Genomic DNA, 25,521 nt, shown 5'->3' on the forward strand with positions numbered 1-25,521 from the left:
CCAATTTGTCAAGAAGATTTTTCTTGGGTTTGCAGCGGGATTTCCCATTTATTTTTTCTTCAAAAAGAAATCTGATTTCTCCTTCAGCTAAATTTCACTGGTGTAACATTTGTTCTTTGGAAACAATTCCTCAGTAAATCATTTTACCATTTTGAATGGGATAAGCAATGTGTTGTGTACTCCTGTTTCACCAGATAATAGTCCCATAAAAAGATATCAAGCCCTGATAGTTCGCAAGGAAATCAAGTATACATTTCCTCCACCATCCTCCTACAATGATCATGTAGGCCTAGTACAAAACTCAGGTCTAATTATTATCATAATTAAGGTCATCCTGGCACCATAATTTGCATAACATTATGGTACTGTGGTACAACATGGCAGTGACAAATAACCACTGTTGTTTTTCTGTGATAAAACTTGCTCATTATTATCTATTGCAAAACCACATTTTCTTATGGTGGTGTCAAGACAGCGGTTGTGTTCAATGACATTTAAGTTATGTCAGATTTGTTTAAGTGTGGAAACATAGAAAGGCAGTCAGAGTAGGGGTGGCAACATTTGAAAATAGCATGACATGAGGTTTGAAGTCAGGCCCACTGGGTGTGTAATATGTGATTCCAGAAGTGGGGGTATTACGCACTGCTCCAATTCTGAGTGCAGGCTATCCAATTCCAGTGTTATCCGAGCACTTTATGTGGTTTGTACGCTTCTTTTGATGCCCAGCCAAGGTGTTCAGTAATGTAATTTGGATGCACCACCCCCCCCTGCCACAGCCGCTGCTGGATTGTTAGCAATAGAGGCTGTGGTTGCCTAGCAACATATGCTGTTTGATGCCATGTCTGCCTCCTAGTTATTGTTGTTATTGTTATTGTTTGGTGAGTGGTTTGCAGCTGTGATTGAGGGGTATCGAATGCCCCCCTAATAAACCAGCTTCTTAGATGAGAGAGAGAGAGGGAGAGAGTAGAGGAAGTAGTAAGAAGAGTGAGTTCTTGAAAAGGAAGGACTTTGCTTTACTTGGTTTCCCCTCAAGGCAGAATCAGAAAACCAGTTACACCCCCCCACCCCCACCCCCCCACACACACCATCCCAGCCCACCATCTTCCCTGAATGTGCGGCCTATTTTCCTGTCAAGGTGGTGTCCTAGATTCAAAGTTCCAAAGGATGAGTAAAACAGTAAAGCGGAGAGATTATATCAGGATGTGGGTGGAGGGCGGGGGTGTCAATTGGGTTTGAAAAGCAAGCAGAACACTTCACTTACGATGCTGTACTCATTCAAATGGATGTTCGATTTAAAGCAGCTGGTGGTATCAAAGATGGTGTGTGAAACCGCCTCAGAATGAATGGCCTAGTTACTGACCAGTGGGGAAAATGAGCAAAGGAATACAGGGAATGCTTGTGCTTTTTTGACCCTGGAGCGCACAGTTATTCCAGCAGCCTTCGCAGTTAATTGAGATGATGGTATCTTGGGGAAAAAAGTGATGTGTTTGTGTGTGTGTGTGTGTGTGTGTGTGTGTGTGTGGCCCCCCCTGCATGCCTGCGTGCGTGCATATGTTAGATTATGGACATGCCTGTGTGCATATCTGTGTGCTTGTGTTTGTGTTATTAATTAATCCACAGCGTAAGGTGTTCAGCCAGACCAGAATCCGCCAGGGTATCGTTTTGACTTTTGAGTGCAAATTAAATCACAGTGTGTGCAGCTCAAAGAGCCAGCTGGTGAGCGCTGGATGTAGCTCAAGGCTCGCAGAGCCCCAGGTACCCATTATATTACAGCAACACTTGCCCAGGTCGGCTCAAGCACTGCGAAATACTGCACTAGTTCAGCTGCTGGCTCAGTAGAGTGTTAAATATTTTGTGTTGTAAGGAAAGCCGACAGCGCTCAACATCTCACGGCTCTCGTATTATGATTTTATGTGAATACCCTTCTGGCCCAGTGCGGCAAAATATCGTCAAATTGCTCTGCGCCTTCATTGTAATGCATTGATACTTTTACTGTGTGTTCGGTTCTGACTGTGAGGCTTTTTGAGGGAGCACAATGGTGTCCGTGCGCTTTCTGCAGCAGCCCGGGTGTGAAAGTGTTGCCAGGCATCAGTTCAATAAAGATGCAAACGTCAGTGCACCGCCACGGCCTCTCCCTCGGTAATCTTGTTTCATGCTCTTTCAAATTGGATCACCTTGACACACACACACACACACAGTCACACACACATTTTCACAGATGACAAACGTATAGTAGTAGTTCTTCGCTGTTCAAAAATACACCGGCCTCCTGGAAAGTCTCAGTCGCACATTTTTCTCGGTGCTCCCTAGTATTTGCTTTAACATGTTAAAATCCAATTAGTTTCACTCCGCTTGTTCCTGTCACTCTTATCAGTCCCAGTCCCTCTGTAGTCCCACACTCACACAGGATTTATTAAATATTTAAGCGTTCCTCTTTTGGGGGGATAATATATTTGAAAGCCTGCAGCATCAACATGAAGCTCTTTAATAATTCATGTGTGTTGCCTGGTGGAGATACGATATGGACTGTAGCAGTTTAGCATTGTGGCGCTGTGGCATTTCGGTTGGGCTTTTAGAGTTTTAGAGAATGGATCCATAGAGACCCTCTTTGACCGGGAGTTGCACCCTGTCAGCAGTTTAGATCTGTGAGACATCCCTCCCTTCACAACAGGCTTTGGCAGGAGTTAAGGTGCATAAAGGATCTAGGCTTTAAGCCAAAAGAGAGTAGTGGACACTGGGCTCTCGAGGAAGGGAAGCATTGTTTTTCCAAGAGAGAAAAACTGTGCTTTGTTACTTTGACAGGAGTAATGCTGATATCAGCGAAGAAAAAATAAAAGGCTCAATACTCTCATTTATAAGGGGATCATTTATCTATACAGGATAATGCCAAATCTGTTTTCCTGACTCCAAAGACATCCCATCAGTTATATGTCATGAGCTTTATAGTTAGTGTGCTGCTTATGGACTGTGAAGATCATCCCTCTGTGCATTTATACTTTTAAAGTAGGCTCCAGTGATCCAAGAGGATCAAAGGGAGTCCAAATGAATAGTGTAATAGTTCAGTGTCACTTATTTCATTCACCACTAGTTAATGCCAGTTGCATTGTGAGAATGAGTATTTTGGTTGTACTTCTGTTTCATTCTGTCCACTTTTATGACCCCACCTTTAGACGAGAAGCAATAGCGTAATACACTTTTCCTCGGGCAGATCTTTTCTCAGATGAGTTGTTGTGGCTAAATTTATCTTGGAGTTCTGTTATGAGTAGGTTTTAGGACCCTTGTCCTACAGATATCTTTGGGAACTGACATTTGCACCACATATGAGCTATGCAACCTTTAAATTCAGATCGATTTCTCGATCTGTAAATATGCAGTAGTATGTGCCTAAATCAATCATATTCAGAATTTTGGGGCCCTTATGAATCTACAGTATAATCTATTTGATATCAGATCAAATTTTTATGTTTCATTTAAACATGGCTATCTCTGACCTTTACCTTTTGACCTACTCTTTTGCCTTTTCTCATCTAAACCACATTCCGCCACTTGATTTATCGTGACCTTTGATTTATTGTGATCTCACAGACCCTAACACTTCAAAGTGAGTATAATCATTTAATCAGATGTAATTGAGGTGTTTCACTGATTTTTCATTTTCACATCAGAATTTCAAGATGAAAGCATCACAGATTGGTGTATAATATAGTCTATCGCTGCCTGAACATCACTCTTTCAGGTCTTTTGAAGATTGTAAAGATAGTTGTAAGAATGTACACATGGATTTTGAAAGTTTTAAGACATTGTTGAAGCCCTACTGTAATTATGCATAATTCAGTGTGCACCATAGTGCTTCATTCTTCAGCTTAAATAGTTTGTGGAAGGTAAAAGGATGTAGGTCTCCAAAAGAGCCCTCCTTGTCACAGGATCTTGTGCGATCCTCACTGGGAAAGACGACTGGATTTTAAGACTGTGATCGCAAACACCTCTTAGTCTAGATGAAACTCTGAATCAGTGTTCTCTGAGCTAATAAATGTGGGAGCAAAGTTGATGATGTCTTGAATTAAAGTGACTAGGGAGACTGTCCTTGAGCCGGATGGCCCAGGTTCAATCCCCTGTGTCAGCAACCATCCGCCCTGCTGGAGTGACCCTGAGCAAGAAACTGAATCCCCACCTGCTCCTCCCTCTCCACCATCTCCAGGGGCTGCTGTGATGTAGCTGACTCTGACCTCTGACCTCCCTGTGGAGGGGCGCAAGTGAAAAGATACATTTCTCCTTTAGGGATCAATAGAATATTAAAAAGAAAGAAAAAAGGTGAAGTGGTGGTGGTGGCGATGATGCTTTGACTGTTTTGTATCGTCGGTGAGATGTTGAGATTCTGAAGACGTCTTGTCTTCACATTGCTCAACTTTCCTAATCTTCATGTACCTCTCCTCCAGAACAATCAAAAGCAATGAACTGTGCTGTCCACCAGGTGCCTAAGCAATCACATTAAATAACATCAAATGTCCTCTATGGTTTTGAACCAGCCCCTGTAGTGCGATTGAACATGAGTTAATAATTCAGAGCTGTGGAAGGGCCGTAAGGGGGTGCCGCTCTCTATTGTACGCCTCAACAGCTGCTTGGGGTCTGCCGGTGACAGATGGCTCGGCCCATGAGGAGAATTCGGTGCCAGGACAGCCCAGCAGAATGTTGGACACCGATCATCTCTCTCTCTCTGGCCCGCTATGCTGTTCTTACTCATTCTCTTTGTCAATCTCACTCTTTCATCTCAGTCTGTGCTATGAGCAGAAATACCTGGACACAGAGAGAATCAGCAGAGGCAAAAGTATTGAAATTTGCAGTTCCTTGTCTGTTTATCAATTGGTTATGCATTTATTGTATGATTATCCCTATTATAGTGGACTATAGGAATGCTTTGAAATAGCACGGATTGATGGATTACCATGTTTCACCTATTGCCCCATTAAATATATGATATGATGTGGTATTGCACTGTTGTAAGTATTTCCTGCCCCGACGCTCCTCTGCAGGGTTCTGTCTCATGTCCAGGTGTCACTGAGAGATATTTTAAGCTGTCTGCTTGGACACAGTCCCCCTCTCTGCCCACAGTAGCCAGCTAGGCGACAGCTTGCTTGGTGCTACCTGTTGGACATCACAGCTACAGCAACAGCAGGGAATTGAAGCCTTGTTATATACAGACTTAAAATTCCCATCAATCCAGTTCCCTTTTTTGTGAGTTATGACAACAATCTTCAAGATGAGCGCCATATTAACTTCTAACATTCTTTCCTGCAATGTTATGGATCTCATTAATGGGGTTATATGATGTTCATTTGTCCATCATCCACAAGAATACAGTCATCTGCAAAGGTGATAATGCTCTTCACAGGTACAAAAGGGCAGGTTGAAATGCTTGCCACAAAAGTCACCATGTTTAATCAAACACATCAGAATGTCCCCGTTCAGTCCTGTTAGTCCCATTCAGTGATTTCCATTGTCTTGTCTCGTTGTCCAATCAGAGCTGCCGGAGAACTGGACAGACACCAAGGAGACGTTGCTGGAAGGGATGGTGTTCAATGTGAAGTACCTGGGCATGACACTGGTGGGCCAGCCCAAAGGAGAGGACATGGCATCGGCTGCCATTCGCAGGATTGTTGCCACGGTGAGTCACTGGTGACCTTGCTGACTTAAGCAACTTTATAATGCAATGCAATGCATACATTTTACAGTCAGTGCATACCAAATCTTAATATACTTAATATACTTACATTTCATTATAACTACTGTACATGATGTGATGTATTATATTGTATTGATTCTGATATTTGCAAAAAACATCCTAGAAAATTCTGAAGGCATGATCAGTGCATTCAGTAGCAACGTGAAAAGGAGAGTGACATTGTAAAGATTTCAAACTGCAGTGATCCTTTTTATAGAAATTCCCTTATGGATATGAGTGAAATTACAGCCTCAAACTGTAATGCACTGGGTTTGATTGACTTAAAGGGGAATACCGCTCAAAGGAAGAATTCACAAATGTTATCCTAATCTTCTTTTATCAGGATGAACAAGTGTCTGCCAAAGATAGAAACCAGAGAACCCAAACCTTCATCTGTTGTAACATACCGAATTACAAGCTGGGGTAACTCTGCGGACAATGAATGGCATACTGACTTTGTGGACTGATTGTGTTTGAACTTTAATATAAAATGTCCTTCATGTCATAGTAATTCAATCAGTTACAAGCCAGAAAATGTGCCCCTATGTCCAGAAAATCATTCTGGTTCAATATCTGTGGATTTCTTCAGTACATCGGTGTGGCCTTACAAATTAGGGAGCAGGACAAACTATTTATTCTTGTTTCTGGTTGTGGGAAACAAGAGTTCTGAAATGTTCACTGACAGACTGTACTGCCCTAGAGATTCATTTTAAACACTGAAATTTAGTGGCATTCACCTTCAACTTCCCATCATACTCCTGGGCATGTGGTGTACTTATAGCCGGGTAGTGTTTATGTTTACATCAAGGTCAGTATGGCCAAATGGAAACATGGTTGTTAATCCTGGATTATCAATGGGTTGCACATGTGCAGCAGTCAAATTATTGATGTGATGTTTACTCAACAGGCCTGAGCCGCATAGGGGATTTTCTGAGCATGGTTTTCCACATCAATTCAGAATGCTGTCATTTTTCTCAAGGCAGTTTTTCTAAAACTGCAATGAAACTGTTGCATTTTAAACCACCCTGCTTGTAGACATACAGAAAGCCCTGTATGTTTTTAGCCGCACACAAAAATCTTCTAATTTAAACAGCATCTCTTAATATTTCTTCCTTTCATTTTCCCTTGAATTAGCATTTTTCACACACACACACACACACACACACACACCATTCACCACATCCCACCAACAATGAGGATGCCGCTGCTAATCTGTTGGAATCCTTTCTCTGCAAAGAAAAGCCTGGAACAGGCAGCTAATCATACCCCCCCCCCCCCCCCCCCCAAACACACACACACACACACACACACACACACACACACACCCTTCTCAATTAGAGACAGAACCAAACCTGATTGCAGGATTAAGATTCAATTGATTTACTCCAGGATAGAAAAAGAAAGTCAATTGTTTCTGTCTGTGTTCCCTAGGAAACCAAGCAACCTGAATGGGATTATTGAATACATTTGTGAGTTTTCCATTTGCTACATGTTTAAGTGAGGAAGACTAGACCAAGGGACCAAACCAAGAGAGCGTCTGAACTTGGCGTATCTCAAGCTGACAGATTGGTTTTTGCCTCGTGGCGCGACACTAGTTACATGACAGTGGAAAATGTGGCTGTTCGCACTTCCTACATGAAGAAGCTGCCACAGTCAGGCACACCACCCTCTCTCTCCCCATTATAATGTCAGTTTCCCATATTGCATGTGCTGTGGGTACAGACAGAATACGCTGTTCGCTGTCACTTTCTCCAGGGCACTTAGGCCCCAACAGTAAGGCATGACACCATTCCTGTTGTCCTTGAGAAGTCCTTTTTTTTTTTTTTTTGTATAAGCAAGGATCCCCGTCCTTTTCCCTCTTCAGCTTCACTCTCTCCACTGTTGGCTTCTATTTCATCCCCTGCAAACATATCAAAATGGAAGAGTGTTTTTATGCAGGGCGAATATATAAACATATACAGTGACTAGCGCGATGAGAATCTCTCACTTTCATTTCCTTTTCTTCTTTCTTCTTTCTCCCCTTTCTTTATTCCTTCCCAGTCACTCTAACGATTCTCTTCCTGAAATCAATTGGATATGAAATTAAAAAGGACAGCATAAAACAGGTTTCATTTGCTAGCTAATCAGGTGGTAAGGAGGTCACTGTCATTGTCAACAGGCGCTCTCGCAGAGCACAAGCTCAGCACTATTACCTTGTTTTTTGGCGCTCCAGATGGAGCTGAGCTGGCAGGGGGAGTCTGTGGCTGCCAGCCTGACCTCGAATACTCATTCTGGGCTACACATACCAGCTTTCCTCCCCCTGTTCTGTCACCTTTTTATAAATTCCCCACATTTCTGGGACGACTCATGCAGGCTGTTTCCATTTTGCTCTGCTGCTACAGTCACAGTTAAGGGTTTTTTTTTTTTTTATCAGAAGTAATTTCATCTTATATTTGTGTCACAGTGACAAGCTAGATCTGCTCCTACCCAAGGCAACATTTTTTCCATCTGATTTTATTGTGTGTATTTGTGTTTTCCTGTGTCATATTTCACATTAACAGGCCAGAGCCAGTGCCAAGAAGTTCCGGAAAGTCACACTGACCGTCTCGCCGAAAGGCATCATCATCACAGACACAGAGACTACAGACCTCATAGAGAATGTCTCCATATACAGGTAAATTGTTCATTTCACATGTCACCCTTTATAAGCGTATTCGTTTAAAAATACTGCATTAATGTCAAATTTTAAAGAGAGACCTGCAATAGATACACATAGCCTTTTGTAAGTCTATTAGTCGATAAATATTTAATTAATGTACATTTTTAAAGAGAAACCTGGGGCAAAGTGAGAAAAACACACTAGCTGGGTTCACATGTGTACCCCACTGTTAGATTCCCATTCAAGCCATGTACTTTAAGATTGTCAGTGAATCAAATCATATATAATAGAAAACCTATTTTTTTATTCCAGTAAAATGAATTTGATATGACATGAGTGACCGTGACCTCATTGAGAACTACTGGTTTCATGCAACTATGTGATGTCATAGAGAATGTTATGGAATTGTTATGCATGCCAGCTGTGGGGCATTATCATCCTACATACAGTTACTTCATAGAGCAAATGTCTGACTTTATTAGCATGTTAGAGCATTATGAAGATTGATGACATCACAGATGATCACTTAATATGGGTTTATGAAATGGGCTATTCATGAATCCAATTATTGCTAAAAATGATTAAAAAGTACTGATAAACCTTCAAGATGAGTCATGAAAAAAGAAGTTGCTTCGTCTTATAGAGAGCTGCAGTTTTCCACTACTAAACACATACAGTATCTTCTATCTAGGTCACTTTCCCCTCTGTCCATTGCATGCACTCCTTTGCGTGATTAAACTAAGCAGTTCTCTGCTCTTAGCTGTTGTGAGTCTCATGTTTGATCAATTCACTTGGAAACCAATAATGGGGGTTTGGGGGGGTTAGCTGGGGCTGTCTGTTAGAGTCTCTTTATGTCAAAGAGAGCTAACCATTTTCAGCATCATGCTAGATCCCCCCTATAACCTAGGAGTTAACATCTCAGTGAACAGTGCGTGAACTGTGATATGTTTGGCAGGCTTCTTCCCTCTGGATAGGATCCTGTAATATAGATTGGGCCTGGTGTCATTGAGGATTACAGTCTAAACATCATATGGCTGGCCTGTGATTACAGAACAGACTGTGATAGAGAAGGGGGGATGTGTGTGCGGGTGTGGGGAGGGTGAATGCGGTTGGACAGAGGAGACATTGGGGCATATCGTGTGTGTGTGTGTGTGTGTGTGTGTGTGTGTGTGTGTGTGTGTGTGTGTAGGTCTACATTTCCCTTCTGATCCACCTTATCAGCTGGAGCAGACCACGGGCCGGGGGAATCATCCTCGCCTTTGATCTCCCCCCTCTCCTCCTCTCATCTTCCCCTCCTCTCCCACCCCTTTCCACCTCTTCTGTCTAGAAAGAAATCTCTCTTTTCTATTCATATCAACATAACCAGAGCTCTTGATCGCAGGAATACCCGAGACTAATTGCCCACTTTAAAACGCTGGCAGTTTTGGCTAATGCTGCTACATACCGTCTCAGGGTAGACTGTAGGGCCATTGATAGAACTTGGGTTGACTGAGCATTGATTTAACATCTCCATCAGCCCCCCTCCTCCTCTCCCTGCTGCTACCACTCCTTTCTTCTATTTTATTGTTGTAGCACATGATCCAAGCAAGCGAGGGGTGAAAGAAAGGGGAGAAAGAAGAGTGTAGATTCAAAGAGAATGGATCAAATCAGACAGTGTTCATATTTTGCATAACAGAAGAGGAAGAACAGAACAGAGTGAGATACAGACCCTCCACAAGGTGTGTGTGTGTGTGTGTGTGTGTGTGTGTGTGTGTGTGTGTGTGTGTGTGTGTGTGTGTATGCACATGTGGCAATGCATGGATGAACATGTGTGGAGGCATGCACATGAGCATTTAAGTATGCGCCTCACAGTGAATGTCTATGTAAATGTGTATCTTTTAGCCTTAATTGTGTATTCACACTAACGTGAACCCAGGCTGTTTCCCTCAGGGGAAGCTAAGTGTGGGATAGAAAACAAATAGGAAGGCATTGTGCATCGCATTGGAAATACAATTCCTGTTACCATAACCCCACCTACACACTCTCTCTCACAAACACACACACACACACACACACACACACACACACAATGCAATGCAACTGAAACTATGCTACAATAAGACATATTGCGTATCATTCTGTATGCAGGGTATTTAAGTTTTCAAAGTTAATGTCAAACTGATTCTACTTCCAAACAATTTAATATGAAATTCAGCAGCGCAAAGACAGCCTTGAGCTTCTTGATTACTTTACTTTGCAGCACCAGTCACTCAAATTAAATTCTGAGTGACGTTGATGACAGATATGCCAATGAACAGGCGTTGAAGCACCTTGCCAGAAATACTGCAGTTTTATTGCCTTTTATTTTGTTGCCTTGAGCTTGATCATCGACCATTAGCAGGTGTGTCTTGTGATGTGTCTGCCTGCTGGCATGGATTAGACCAAGGACTCACAAAGGATCTTTGAGGATCATTATTCCACCAAGACAGACTGAGAGACTAGAAACAACCAATTACTGCTCAAATACAACAACCTCATTGAAGACACTGACAAGCCACAAAAGGAGAGACATTAACTTCGGAGGAAATAATTCAACAATTATCCATTTTAAAGGTCTGAATGCAAAGAACAATTATCTGTGAAAAACAAAATAAATATTGTGTTTTGCTGTTGTACCATGTTGGGTTATAAATAGACTTGACATAGAGTGGATACATTTATAAAGAGGTAGGTGGCACGTTGATAAAGGAGGCCACTTCCCAGTATTTACGGTGGTGAGAAGCATGTACAGTATATGTACAGTACTGTAAACCAGCTCCATGGCCAAGTATTGAAAGTTAGTTCATATTAGTTTAATACTATTGACACAATGTAGTAGGCATTTTTTTGCAATATGCCTTTGTATCTGTCCTTGATGTATTTCTCTTCCTAAATAATGAAAAACACATATAAATGGGAGACAATCTCCTGATGAGCAGAACATTGTGAGGGCGTTCAGCCACCATCTGGACTGCTGTTACTGATTCATATTCTGAAGGGAGCTATCAGTGACTGAGCAGCATACCAATCACCAAACACACTGGTCAGAAAGGTAGAGGCTAATGATTAAACTGTGACTGAGACCTGTGTGGAGATCACTAAAGACCGGATACAATGATGCACATTTTTCAGACATAACATAATAATAATTAAGCTTGTGAGATGTGCCTGTAGATCCCTAAACAGAAGTTCTCCATGTAATACTGTAAGTGCCAGTGTTGTTTTTGTTTATCTTTACTGTAATGTCTACGAAAATAGTTTGACATTTTCTCAGACAATGTATTTGAGGAATTGCATTTTTTTTTTTGTTTGGTTGCGCAAAAATCTCAATAATGCTTTTGATGACTGCTGCTGTAGGGCAAAAGCAAAATGCGTATTTTTATTATTATTACATGTTGTCCATGTTGTGTAGAAAAAGCATTTCAGTGAGGAAAATATGTGTTGTTTTGGTGCATCTTACCTCGGTATAGTGGCATACCTATATATAGAGATGTTGGGGCTTAGACGGGAGGAGTTGTATTCAGTTTCTATAATATAAATATTTAAATATTTCCATTGACTTTTCGCTGTCTCCCTCACTCAACACCATTGCTCTACACAGTGAGAAGATCAAAGGCATGCGGTCCACAGAGCCCCTCATTTGAGATATGATGCAGTGTGACAGCTCGGCTTCTGTTGTTCAAGCTTAGTGAGAACTTAGTGAGAGATGATGTTGTTTGCCAGTCAGTGATTATTTTTTATTTTAGCTGAAGGGTTTGTTTTGTCAATTTGAGTCACTGGGTATCAAGTTGGAGGCAAACATGAAAACTTTTTTAAACAGGTTACTTTTAGAATGACAGTGAAAACTATACATGTGAGGGTTTTCTAATTCTTAATAGACTTTGGATAATGCTCATCAGGCTATAAGTCGTATTATACACACATACACATACACCATATGAGCAAAGGCATCCAGGCATGACAGACAGAGCAAATGGGCCTGTCACTGTCACACTCTGGAGTGCATAATGTATGCAGACCTTTGTATAACAAGCATGTGTGTCCTTGCCAAAAAAATCTCAAAGTGGATTCACTCGAATGAGATGTCCATTTTTTCACATGGGTGCCATATTATAATGACCAATTTTTGTGGCGACCCATATTGCACTGCATTATAAATTCATATTAATGGCATGAAGGAATGTTCAATAGGCCATTGTATTTAGTCTTTTATGATTTCATTGTCATGACTTCAATACACTCTTGCTATAGATTATGTAGGTAATGTAGATGGACACAATTTTCTATTGTACACCGTCAAAATGATAGCCTAGAAAAAGTATATCATATATTGTTAAACATTAAAATTAGAGTCACTGATTCTATTTGATGTGCATATTTGCAGATAACCAAATAGACTTGCATATGTGCATTGCAGACGTGCATTGACCTATTTGCTCATCTTGGTAATGCCTACAACTGATTGTTGTGGCAACTATAACAACCTATTCTGGAAACAGAACACCCTTTCCTGTAGAAAGGCATTTGTGAAATTCATCAAGGGTAAGAACTGGAACAAGAGCTTGCCTGGAGCCTGGTCAGAACCTCCAGTTCTCCCTTTACTGTATTGTAATGTACACTATGAGAGAGGAGTCTGCTGATTTCCACCCCCTGTCTGTGTTTGCAGAGTCTTTCAGGCTACAGTCTTCACCAGCACCTGACCGGACATGTTTCTATAGAAGCTTTGTAGAAACTTTATTTAAATCTTGGAGAACAGGTTGAGGGTAGGAACCTCACGTACAAGGGCACCGAGTCACAACATCTAAACAAAACATGACAAGAACTTTTTCCTTTTACTGCTTTACTACTACTACTACTACTACTACTACTACTGCTACTACTGCTGCTACTTCTACTACTACTACTACTACTACTACTACTACTACTGCTACTACTACTACTACTGCTGCTGCTACTTCTACTACTACTACTACTACTGCTGCTACTTCTACTACTACTACTGCTACTACTACTACTACTACTACTACTACTACTACTGCTACTACTACTACTACTACTACTGCTGCTGCTACTTCTACTACTACTACTACTACTGCTGCTACTTCTACTACTACTACTACTACTACTACTACTACTGCTGCTACTTCTACTACTACTACTACTACTACTACTGCTGCTACTTCTACTACTACTACTGCTACTACTACTACTACGCCTACTACTACTACTGCTACTACTACTCTAATACTACTACTAGTACCACTACTTCTTCTTATTATTTATATCATTCTTATTAATTTAAATATTAACATCAATAATTGTATGCCACAATAGAAACAATTGAAATTATTTACATATCTCAATAATAGATAGATGTTGATTAGTGCTTAGTACTGAGCAATTAGTTTGGTTACATCACACTTGCTTTCCCAACTTAAATAGGCCATCCCTTGCAACTTTTTCTCTGCTCATTTTTCTGCAATTAAGCCCCAAATATAAACAATAAGTTAGAGCGCAGAGAAGAGGGGAAAACATAGAGCTGGGTGTCCTGGGCATTGCTATGTGGGTCATGCATCAGTGGTGCAAGCCAGCAATGATGTGAGGGCTGGTTATTTCATGCTTGTTGTTTGATAGAATAAATTACTTAATTTTTAGGGCCCCTTTTGAAGTGGGGCACCAAATGAATGGCTGTCTTCTCTCGATCCCTTTGGTACAGTTTACAAGTTACAGTAGCGGTGGCATATTATACAGAGATGCACACAGCACTGACGGCAGTCCCTCTAGACCCATAGATAATTCAGTATTACCAATTCAGCGTCTCCCTCTCTGATGATGATATGCATCGTGAAACCCTTAGCACCTGCAACTGAGATAGGATGCTTTGATGTGTTCTGTTCAGAGAAAAATAACAACTTAAACCTAATGGAAGAGCCTAAGATGTTGCTTGAACAAAATCAAAGAGACCAAGTTATACCAAAAGTAAACAGTTTCCCTGAATAAATTAAAAAGTATAATACATAAGTCTAAATAAAAAGTACCGTTGAGCACCATCTCCTTGAGCTGCTTAAAATAAAGCGTCTATGTGAAAAAGGTCAAGTGCAACGCTCACTGCGGCTCATTTACAAACCCCAGGACACAGACCTATTTTAAGCAACACACATGACGCACGGTGTCAGTGTAGGAACCAACCTTACAGAGACACTGTGCATAAAGGCTGACTCAGATCAATACTGCTTCTAATAGCCTGCATAAAATATGACAAAACAAATCCATCGGTTTTGTGTTCCTCGGTTCAGCGGGCGCATGCTGGCTGTCGTGGGAGAGCAAATGGCTTGGTGGGCTTAGTCTAGATTGGTTTTAGATAGCCATTGAAAACCACAGGCCATGGCTGTCAGTGGATTTGCAGACAATTGGATTTCTTGAAAGCCAGATATTAGATCCAGTAGAGATTCAGTGTGACTTTTGGGAATGAGGTCTCAAGTGCAATATAGGCGCGGTGGAGATCATTTTTTTTGTCTAAGACTTTCCATTTCCCACTGACAGTAGAAATCCAGATACATCAACAGAATATACCTATATACCATGGGGGAATTTATTCTTTGGTTGATAAGAAGTTGCAATATGTTAGGAAGTGTTGGGGAGCTTACTGCAAAAATGAAACGTTTTCTAGAACTGGTCTCCTGCAGTTTCACTTCCCATTGTGGTTGATGTTCACACAGACCGATTAAATGACAACACCCCCTGAAGAATAGGATACAAGGCTACCTAAATACAGTGAATTGATCAAAAACACATTACTTTTCAGAATGACTGTTTACATCTTGTTCTGTCAGACAACTTTCTCTAAAAACACACTCAAACACTCTCAAAACAAAAACTTTTGAGCTGATTTTCATCCATTTTTAAAGGAAACACATTTGATCCATCATGCGTTGTTAGACTAACATAACTCTATTATGTTGGCACACTTTTCAAGACTTTTCTAACAATAAAAACACCATTGTTGCAAGCAATCTTGAAATGGTAATGAATAATGTAACCAAATTTAGTGTGGGCAACCTTTTACTTTGTTCTCTGACCAATTTAACAGAAAACTATGTATATCAACTGACAGATTCTATATGATACCAATATGAGATGATTTAGTCACATATCTGAAATCTGTAAATGACTCCCAATGACTCCCATTGTAACAAAACTAAAGTGAGCATTTCAAATTCACTTGTTCCATAGACTTCTGTCATGAAAAGGAGCCAGCTGAGCCTCGCACGGAAACTCTTGAAGCAATGACTAAAATTAGTTACACTTGTTGATAGACGGTGTGAAATTTAGTCACAAAAAGGAATCCACAAGGCAATGTTATAACTACCTTCAATTTGTGCACAAAATGCATGTGCTTTGTCTGAAAATATTAAGCAGTGAAGAGCTCAGTCACAGCCTGAAGCCTGCAGCATCTCTCATGGATTTCTCTGCTATTTATTTCTGTCCTGTTCCACCATACCCAGCTGTGAGAATTAATCAGCACAATATTCATAACCACCGCTCTCATCATGCTGTGATTGGTTTGCTTATGCATATGCATCATGTTGGGCACAGCGGCAAGCAGCAAAGTTATGACCATAATAGAGATCTATCTTCATATCTTACCTTGATGTATGAGGGCGGGTCAGAAGTGCAGGCTCAACGCAGTAGCCAATATAAGTGTGAATCTGACTCTTGTACCACGTGTTAATGTCATATGAAAAAAAAAAAAAAAAAGTTTGGCTTAAGATTTTCTAATCACAAATTGGTTCTATCCAACGCAATGGCTCATCTATCATTGTAAATGCAGCAATGTAAGGTGGATTGATTGTATTGGTACATTGGAGTAATGGGTTTTGTTTCTTCTCTCCTCTCTTATCTTTCTCTTCCAGAATCTCCTACTGCACAGCAGATAAAACTCAGGATAAGGTCTTCGCCTATGTTTCTCAGAGTCAGTTCAACGAAACTTTGGAGTGCCATGCATTTCTCTGCCAAAAGAAGAAGATTGTAAGTGTGTGACAACCTAGACTGCTTTCTGTTGCAATTTTGCTGTGACTCTATTTAGTCTGTTATATTGGATATACATTAGAGTTAAACAGGTCGTGAGGTCAGATTGCGTGGGGAAGTTGAGGGCTTCCCTGTGACACTGTGCAGAAAGTAGCATTGATGTAGATGGTGTGTGGCTCCATCTTGTGGCAGTCCCTAAAAGGTCACCTTACAGCTATGTAATGTTTTTTTCTTTCTTTTTTAACAATCTTTTTGGAAAATTGATCATTAAAACTGTAAAACAGTAAAACTTTTTTATCCATGCATCTACTGATGAATGATTACCTCAAAGGACTCAAAGGAGGATGAGAAATAAAAATAAAACGGATCAAAACAAAAGTACCTTCACCCTCCTGACCAACCAAACTATTCATTATGTTTTATATTTGACACTGCACCCATTTGGGTTTCGCTAGTCTATGTTATCCATTTCTTTTTCCTTTCATCCCCAGGCTCAGGCTGTGACACTAACCGTAGCCCAGGCCTTTAAAGTCGCCCTAGATCTGTGGGAGATTGCTCAAGAAGGTGAGTTTATCCAGCCATGGGAAGGTGACACCAACACAGTTGAGTGTAAGGTTTCCTGGGGAAGTTACGCAATCGGTTTTACAAAGTACAAATGCTCAACCGATCGTATCTTGAAACTTTTCAAATACAGATGTGCCCTTGTCTGCTTCGAGTTCACTGATCAGAACTCTTTTCTCTGTTCCTAGACAAAAGCAAGAAGGCCAGGACCTGCTGCTCCTGCGCGGCGAGCGACGGGCAGACGGAGACAGCAGACACCCAGTGTGTTGCAGCAGGTGGTGCCAAGTTCATTTTATCTGTCCTCATCTTGTCTCTGCAGATAAATTTGAGTTCCTTAGCAAACACAAGAAAGAAAAGTTACAGGTGAAAGGTTGCACCGCTGAATTGAAATTGGCAGAATGTCTTGCTGATAATTACTGCACCGCAATTATGGCTGTAATCTTTTTATTTTCCTCCCAAGGTGAACTGAGAATATTTAAGCATGTTTTTCAAGATAAGGAGCAGCAGCGCACATGATTAAATGAACTCAGGTCATTTAATATTTCATAGTAACAATAAGCTTTTGTTGATACAGAGGTTTGCGCTGTAATTAAAATGTGCTTGAAAATATTGAGGTTTTATCACTCTGGGACGTGGGTCGGCTAATGTCATCCCCTGCTAAGATGAAGCATTCTGAGTATACAGGGCCGGGCAGAAACAGATTGCACCTGATTTACAAGATTGCAGTGATCTGATTATAAGAAAATTGGCAGCTGTAATATGTTGCAGGCACCGAGAAAAGACACAGTAATTAGATTACATAGACTTGCAGAGAAAATTTGTTGGATTACTTGTTTGTGTCCTTGCTTGATTTCCAGGAGCAAAGGCTTTTGGATGTGAAATTATGGACATGACAATGATTTTACTGTAACTGTTCAAATTACAAAGCCTATATTGGAATAAAGTGTCAATTTAACTTTTGGAGGCAACACTGAATTAGAGTCATCCAGGTATTCATTAATCTTCCCAACTTCTAACTCAGTAATCTTCCCAGCCCCAAGAGTTTCTAGTGAACCTGATGAAGTAAATGCATCATGACTTTTCAGTTGTAGTGTGTGTAGGTTGACACCCTCTTTCACACACATACAACTGATGTCATTCTCTCCTCTCACAATGAGCCCAAATCACTAATTATATGCAACTCATTAGTCATACAAGGCAGCAGTGGATTATAGTAACTTTACAATAACCTTGACATTTATAGGGTCGAAAAGTTTTCCATTGCTCAGGGGGTCAAAGAAGAATGAGACTTAATCAACCATTGACTGAGCTTCAGTTTATCGTTAGTTAAGACCTGGCGTTTTCAGCTCCTTTCAATTAAAGTGTGCTCTTCTCCCAGTGGTAGTGGCCTGAGGACAGAGAGAGAAAATCTGATATGAAAGCCTCGAGGATCTCGGGAGTAAGTCAGCGACAGAAACATGAAAGTTTTGCGGGGATGATTTAAATTCTGCCTGCTCCAGAGAAAGCTGTGAAAGTCTCACTTCTGCACTGCCGACTTGCAGAGTCAAAGGGACGGAGAGATTATGAGCCTCTCCTTCCCTCTCCTCCGTTTCCTTCCCTCACACACTCACCCCTCCTGCCCTTGTGTCTGTCTGTCTGGACTTCACTTTTCCTCTTCTTCATGTCTGGCTTTCTCTCTTCCCTTTTTCCCTCTCTGTGTCTGCCTTTCTCTCTCTCCTCTCTTTTCCTCTCTTCCCCTCTCACCCTCTCATCCACACCGGCCGTCTCTTTCAGATCCGGAGACACACAAGCCCAATGGGATGGAGGAGAAGCTCCGGAGGCCCTTCTTCTCCGCCTCGCTCAGCTCGCCCTCGCCCCGTAGCAACCCCACTCGAAGGCGACCAATCAAACATGACTCCTGGGTAGGTCACAGCCTCTGTCTCCAAGTCGCTGATTGGTCTGTTAGTGACACTCCAAATTAATGTTCTTGTCTTTTTCTTCATGTGAGTTTTGTGGTCAGGTGACAGGTAAGGTGTGATAAATGGCAATTATTGATGTGTGTTTTCTCACCATGATTGCCTGTCTCCTTGCATAACAACCTGTATTGGAAGAGTGAAGAGGTTACCTGCATTTAAAGCAGAATTGGGATCAGCGTCTACTGACACGCATTGCCTTGATAGAGATAGAAAAACTAGCTTCATATCAGCATTTCGGGGCATTTTCTTTGTCATCTGAATCTCATTTCCTGGAACAGTGTGTAAACAAGTATTCAACACAACAACACCAACATTATTGTCATGACAGATAACCTACACAAATGAAAAATTTGTCCTCCAATGCATTTTGGAAAAATTGGGAGTTTTAAAGTAATGTTCAATTCAAAGTTTCACCCGAGGCAATAGATCAAACTAAAGTAAAACGAAACTAAACACAGTAAACAAATAGCACCAAGGGAGCATAACAAGACTGCATATTCCAATTATTCATTCTACACTTTCCTTTCTGCTAAAGAGTTTTTAAAGATGCTGTCCAGCATAAGAGATGACAGCACATAATAAAATGAACTCTATTATTTTGGGGTATTTCATTGTTCAGTAGAAACTGGTTAGTGAGTTTATTTTGCTACAAGAGCTTTGTTGAGATTAAAAAAGTGCTTGCTTTCCAATTACACCAATAATTATATTAAATTGTTAGTCATTTTATTTAAAGTGTGGTGTTCCATAGGCACATTAGTCTCCACTGTTTTTGTTCACTTGCAGATGCTCAACACTAGGTGACACCAAATCCTTTAGAGTGCTGTTCCTACAGCCTGATCTCACACAGTGAGCTTCATCTCTGCTCTTTGTTAATATCTTCACTGATAGAATCATTCATTGAGTAAAGCAGATCTCATCAGCTAGTCCAACTCAGCTTGAGTATAAAGGCTCCCTGTTTGCTATTGATTCAATAGTACTTCCACATTTGCAATAGATTGGATGAAATATAATGTTATTTCCCGTGTAGCTTGGAACTGAAGGAAATGTATTAGATCCAATTTATTAGATCTATTAGGATCAACAACTAGTGTGTTTGGGGAACGCAAGTTCAACAAGAAAAAATATATGTATTCCTTATCTGTGTGTTTCCAGACTTTACAGATAGCCTTTACTCTTCCCAAATATAAGTCATGGGATATGGACATATGAATATTGATTGGAGCACTGACATTAAAATTCTTCTTCAGTCTTCATCAAAAATATCTGCAGTATAAGATTATGTCGCTCATTAATTAATTTGCTTGTCAATTGATTAAAATGGGATATGACAAAGAGCTGACGCAGCGGAGATGCAGAGGGGGATGAGAACACTGACTAACACTGAAGTAGGCTTACAGTTTGCAGTAATGTATGCGTGTATTGATTCATATTGTTTATGTCTCAACAGGATGTGGAGGATGGGCTTGATGACGCATTCTCAAGGTAATGTGTGCATATGACTGCAAGTGAACTGTAAATACATTCAAGGGCATAATGTACTGCAACTACAGCGCACCTGTGCTCTCTGGGCAGATGTGCTCAAGGTGTAATACAAAAGGAGATGGCATTGTCCTTGCACACAAAATACTTAAATGCACCCCTGAGGAAGAAAACAGTGTGAAACAATGTTTTATCTTGTACCCAACTCTAAAATTAATAGATCACCTACTGGACACTAGAGGAATTTTAGAAGCTGTCAATAACCTCTCAGACCCTCATAAATGATTAAAAATGTATTCGCCGATACCACATGCACAATTTTAAAGCACAGAAAGACACACACACACACACACACACACACACACACACAAACACAGAGTATAGGACATGTCGCAATCTCTTTTTTCTCTCAGTCTAACTCACATATGCAAAAAGAGATTGCATCTACAGAAAACGACCTGAGGTGGAAGAGGATTTGTGGGAAAACAACTGGTCTCAAGGTTACAGACTAGTTGTTTTTTTTGTATTGATTGTGTGGTAGGTCTGTTTGGCATTTGTTAATGATGCTATTCATTGACATAGACAGGCGGTAAAAAACAAAGTGTACTGAAAAAGTATTGGAACTTTTAGTGTTTTAGAAACGTATTGTTATCATGTACGGTAAATGTAAGATAGATTTATTTAAAAATGCAAAGTAGATAGGACACAAAGTGTGAGGTAAAAAGGCCAATCCTCAAGTGCCTGATATTTTTTTCCCCAGCCTACTTAGTCTATAAGTAGGCCTGGAGTGCTGTGTCGCTAACAGCAACTGAGCACATGGTAAATGGCTGCAATTAGGTGTTTCTAAAGCCCCAATCTCTTGGAAACCAATGTGGAATAATTTGAGGCAATTTTAGAGGTAGGCAGCTATTCTGCTCTAATTAGAACAATATAAATGGCCATTTCAGTTAGTTAGGGACAGGTGATTTGTTCTAATGCCTCATACCAAGCAGGTGTTAAGTAGAAACACTTCAATTCCTTTGTGTTAATGCACTTGTACATGTACATGTGTAAGTGAGTGCAAGTGTTCTGTGCTGTACTTTTGAATAGCATAAACTCATATACATGCGGACATGCTCACTTACATGTATTTTTGATGTCATACACGTGTTGGGGAAGACTCCTGACTCTGCACTCTTACTGTACATACACACACACACACGCGCACATACTTACATACAACCACACACATACAAACACACACAAATACACACATACATATAGTGTACATATTCTGTGATGTACTTGTGATTAACACAAGCTCATAAACATGCAAACATGCACATGTATGCTTGCTCACATACACATGGTCTTTAAGAAAACACCCCCAACTCTACACACACACACACACACACACACTCTGCACACCTCGCACGCCTCTGCAGAATACTTTGATATCACCCCTCCTGCACTACAAACTACGGGGGATATAGGCTATACAGTCCAGCGAGTCTCTTTAGGGGAAAAAAAAAGAAAAAACACAGAGCACTCTGCATGGCTCCCCATATAATCAGCTAATGTGTGTGTGTGTCCTGCAGAGCTGCATTATCCTTCCATAAACGGAGGAGAGCAATGGAGGAATGGGCCCCCTCACATTAGAGGCATGGCAGCTCATTAAGTTGTATTGGCTCGCGGCTAATAGATCTGCATGTGGTGTTGGAGGATGAGACGTTTTCCTTATAGCAAATGGGTAAATGGGAGGAGGAGTGGGGGGAAGATTGGAATTACAGCGTCCATGTGGAAACTGCCAGGGTGTGGAAGGAGTTCAGAGAGGCTATGGAGAATGACTTTGAGGCATCCTCAAAGAGGTTCTGGGAAGCCATTCGGCAGCTCGGGAGGGGCGGGCAGGACATCACTCAGGCAGGGAAATGCTGACCTTGACTGGGGATATTGTCAGGCGGTGCAGGGAACACTATGAGGAACCCCTAAACCTGACCCCGTCCTCTGTTCAAGAGGCAGAGATAGAAGATACTGGAGGGTCGGAGCCGATCTCCTTGGCAGAGGTCACTGAGGTAGCAAGAAATCTCCGCATTGGCAATGCACCAGAGGAGGATGAGATCTGTCCTGCAATGCTGAAGGCTCTGGATTGCATTAAGGCATCGTGGTTCACCTCTTCAATATTGCATGGAAGTGCCTTTGAATCGGCAAGTGGTCCCATCTTCAAAAGAGGAGACCGGAGGGGTTGTTCTGACTACTGGAGGATCGCATTTCTCAGCCTCCCTGGGAAAAGCCTGTGGCAAGGTTCTGGAAAGGAGACTCCAGTCGATGATCAAGCCTCAGATGTTGTCCTGGTCACCAAGCAGTGGACCAGCTTTTTACCTTCACACAGATAGTCAAGGGGTCAAAGGTGCAAAGGTCAAAGGTGCAGCTGAGGTCTGGAGAGTCTTCAGTTTAGTGACATTAGGGTGGCATCTTTGCAGTTCGCAGATGATGTAGTCCCTTTGGCCTCATTTGGCTGTATTGTTTTGCTGTTGAGTTTGACGTGGTCCAGATGAGTGTCAGCACCTCCAAATATGAGACCATGGTTCAGTGAGTAGCTACCCCAAATGGAGGAGTTCAGGTGTCTCAGGGTCTTATTCACAAGGTGGCTTCAGTAATGTGGGCTTTGCATTAGACAGTGGTGGTAAAGAGAGAGCTCAGCCACAAAGCAAAGCTCTCAATCTACCGGTCAGTATTTGTTTTGACCCTCACCTATGGTCATGAGCTTTGGGTAACCAAAAAGGTCACCAAAAGATGGATGAAGAAAATAGAAAAATAGATGGATAGATGCCCAAACCTCTTTTCAGTCTACCTTCAGTCATATTCCTACTCAACATTGGGTAATACTTCTTAGTAGATGATTCTATTCAATGCTCATGGAAAAAAATATAGAAATGGGACATGGATTTATGCTTGCACTGTTTAAAGCACCACTATCAAGCCTAGTCTTCTGTACACATAATACATTTTTTCCCACTGGGAATCAGTTTGTTCAAATTTCTAGACTTCAGTGCTTCACTATCTCCTGTGACATGCTGTCTGGCTTTTTTTATTTAAATGTTTTTTTTATTACCTCAGTACAGATTTAAAGACTGAACATAAAATGTTTGATCATGAATTTGTAGTTGACTTGGAGTATTTACTATTTACACACATAGGGGACACACACACAGACACACACACACACTGGTGACAAATTTAAGAGGCAATTTTATCTTTTATTAAGTTTTGTTGTTTACTCCCTCTCCTTTATTGAAAACAAAACAGCCAAAGGCCTTCTTAAAGACCACAATCAATCACCAGGCGTCATGGGCAGATGGGCCCACATTCTGCTTATTTTTTCGGTTACTTTGAGCTCCAACTGATCCAGCCAAACCAGCTTTCAAAGATTAAGCTCAGACTGATTGTATCAGTACAGGTGGGTGTTCAGAATAGTTATATTTGAATAGCAGGGACTCACTGCTTAGAACTGGAGCAACAGCAGCTTACTACTTACTTACTGCTTCAGTGTGGACATTTTACATTCTGACAAAAATGTGTACATTGGCTGCATACTGAATCGATGCGTAGATCACTGTGGTACACTTTTAACCACATGATATAATTCAGATTTTTCTGTTTGACCATTGGTAGCACAGCTGTTGAGCACTATGGGTCTAAGATTGTGGCTAACTTGTTTCTCAATGAAAAGCACTCCAACCTTCCTAATGAAAATGACTTCTTTACCACACCCTCATGAGATTAACTTCAATTCAAATGGGTTTTATTTAAATTGTTTGAGTTGGATTTAAGATATGACTTCTCAAATAAATGGTGACCAATCAGTGGATTGCAGTTAAAGTTACTATGTTTAACAGCTGGCTTGGTTCCATGGTACATTATGGTACTTAAATTATTCAACCTCATCTAAAATGTGATGAATTCATTTTTTTATATATACAGTATATTTAAGCTTGCCGGTCTGGGTTTCATTTTAGGAATATCGCCATTTAGGCATGGTGGGGCAGGGACACCAGATGTTGATAATTTATTGAGGAAGTAGGCTAAATAGCTGCCATTTGTTAGAGCACACACACACACACACACACACACACACACACACAGAGTTGGGACTGAAATCAGATGAACTCCATCTTGCACTTAGTCTTGTAATTCATATAGCGATTGAGCTTACACTACATTTGAGGACATGGTTTTGGCATTTGATGACTTGTTAGAGTCTTGGCACATTGGTGCTTTTTCTGTGTACAGTCTTTAGGGTAACAAATCTGTTGCAACGTTGCAGCTCCACCAAGGTGCATGAATCAGAAAGAACCAAAGGAATAAAATGAATTCAGCTGCTCTTAGGGAACAAATCGATAAAGCTTTACAGTAATATATAAAACCTCCTACTCCTGAAATCTCTGGTTAGCTTTGTGGGTTAACTGGGACTTTATGGATCATAGGTAAAATATACAGATGTGGTGTCAGGGGATTCTCATGCAATAAAAACATGGCTACCTTAGGGAAAATATTGTTTAATTTTCAAAAATTTAAAACACCCTCCTCAGGTAGCAGTAGCAGTAGCTCAGACTATGTAATCCTGTAACCCCAACAAAGCCAACACATTTTGCTTTTAATATTAAAGCTTTGTCAAGTTGTTCCCCGAGAGCAGCTAAATTGTTTTTATGCCTTGTGTACAGTCTTTAGCCAGAGCCACAATAAATGCTTAAGTTTATTCACTAATCCGTATTCATCATTGAGTGATGTAGTCATGATTTCTTCTGTCTTCTACCTGGCATACAGCAACATGGAAGTAGAGGAGATGGACACTGGTAAGTGATGTGAGAGGTATATTGTTTTGTTACAGTACATGCTTGACACTGCATGTAGCATGAGACCATGAATTTGGAATGTCATGGAAATCTGTACCATACCATACCTGCGCCTTTTTACACTGTCCAGAATTTATTGGAGGAAACCAACTCTGGAAACAATTTCAGAATCTAATTTTTTACACAGTAAAAATAAGTAACCAATTCCAATAGCTGTATGGTTATGGTTTGCCATTCATTGTTCAGTCGTACATCTTAATCATGGTACTCTTGCCATTTGTTCATACAAGA

At 40.9% G+C, this 25,521-nt stretch overlaps 1 protein-coding gene across 1 annotated transcript in view; it reads left to right on the plus strand.

Annotated features, from left to right (window-relative positions):
• The window catches only part of LOC139925179 (low density lipoprotein receptor adapter protein 1), a 41,558-nt gene that overhangs the window by 15,469 nt on the left and 568 nt on the right, over nucleotides 1-25,521 (plus strand). Inside the window, exons 2-9 of the mRNA XM_071916438.2 lie at nucleotides 5,520-5,662; nucleotides 8,260-8,372; nucleotides 16,289-16,403; nucleotides 16,895-16,967; nucleotides 17,153-17,239; nucleotides 18,738-18,865; nucleotides 20,367-20,401; nucleotides 25,202-25,230. Of these exons, the coding sequence (XP_071772539.1) occupies nucleotides 5,520-5,662; nucleotides 8,260-8,372; nucleotides 16,289-16,403; nucleotides 16,895-16,967; nucleotides 17,153-17,239; nucleotides 18,738-18,865; nucleotides 20,367-20,401; nucleotides 25,202-25,230 (723 nt within the window). The remainder of the gene's footprint in view (nucleotides 1-5,519; nucleotides 5,663-8,259; nucleotides 8,373-16,288; nucleotides 16,404-16,894; nucleotides 16,968-17,152; nucleotides 17,240-18,737; nucleotides 18,866-20,366; nucleotides 20,402-25,201; nucleotides 25,231-25,521) is intronic.

Source organism: Centroberyx gerrardi, chromosome 18, assembly GCF_048128805.1.
Source record: "Centroberyx gerrardi isolate f3 chromosome 18, fCenGer3.hap1.cur.20231027, whole genome shotgun sequence".
NCBI classification, from domain to species: Eukaryota; Metazoa; Chordata; class Actinopteri; order Beryciformes; family Berycidae; genus Centroberyx; species Centroberyx gerrardi.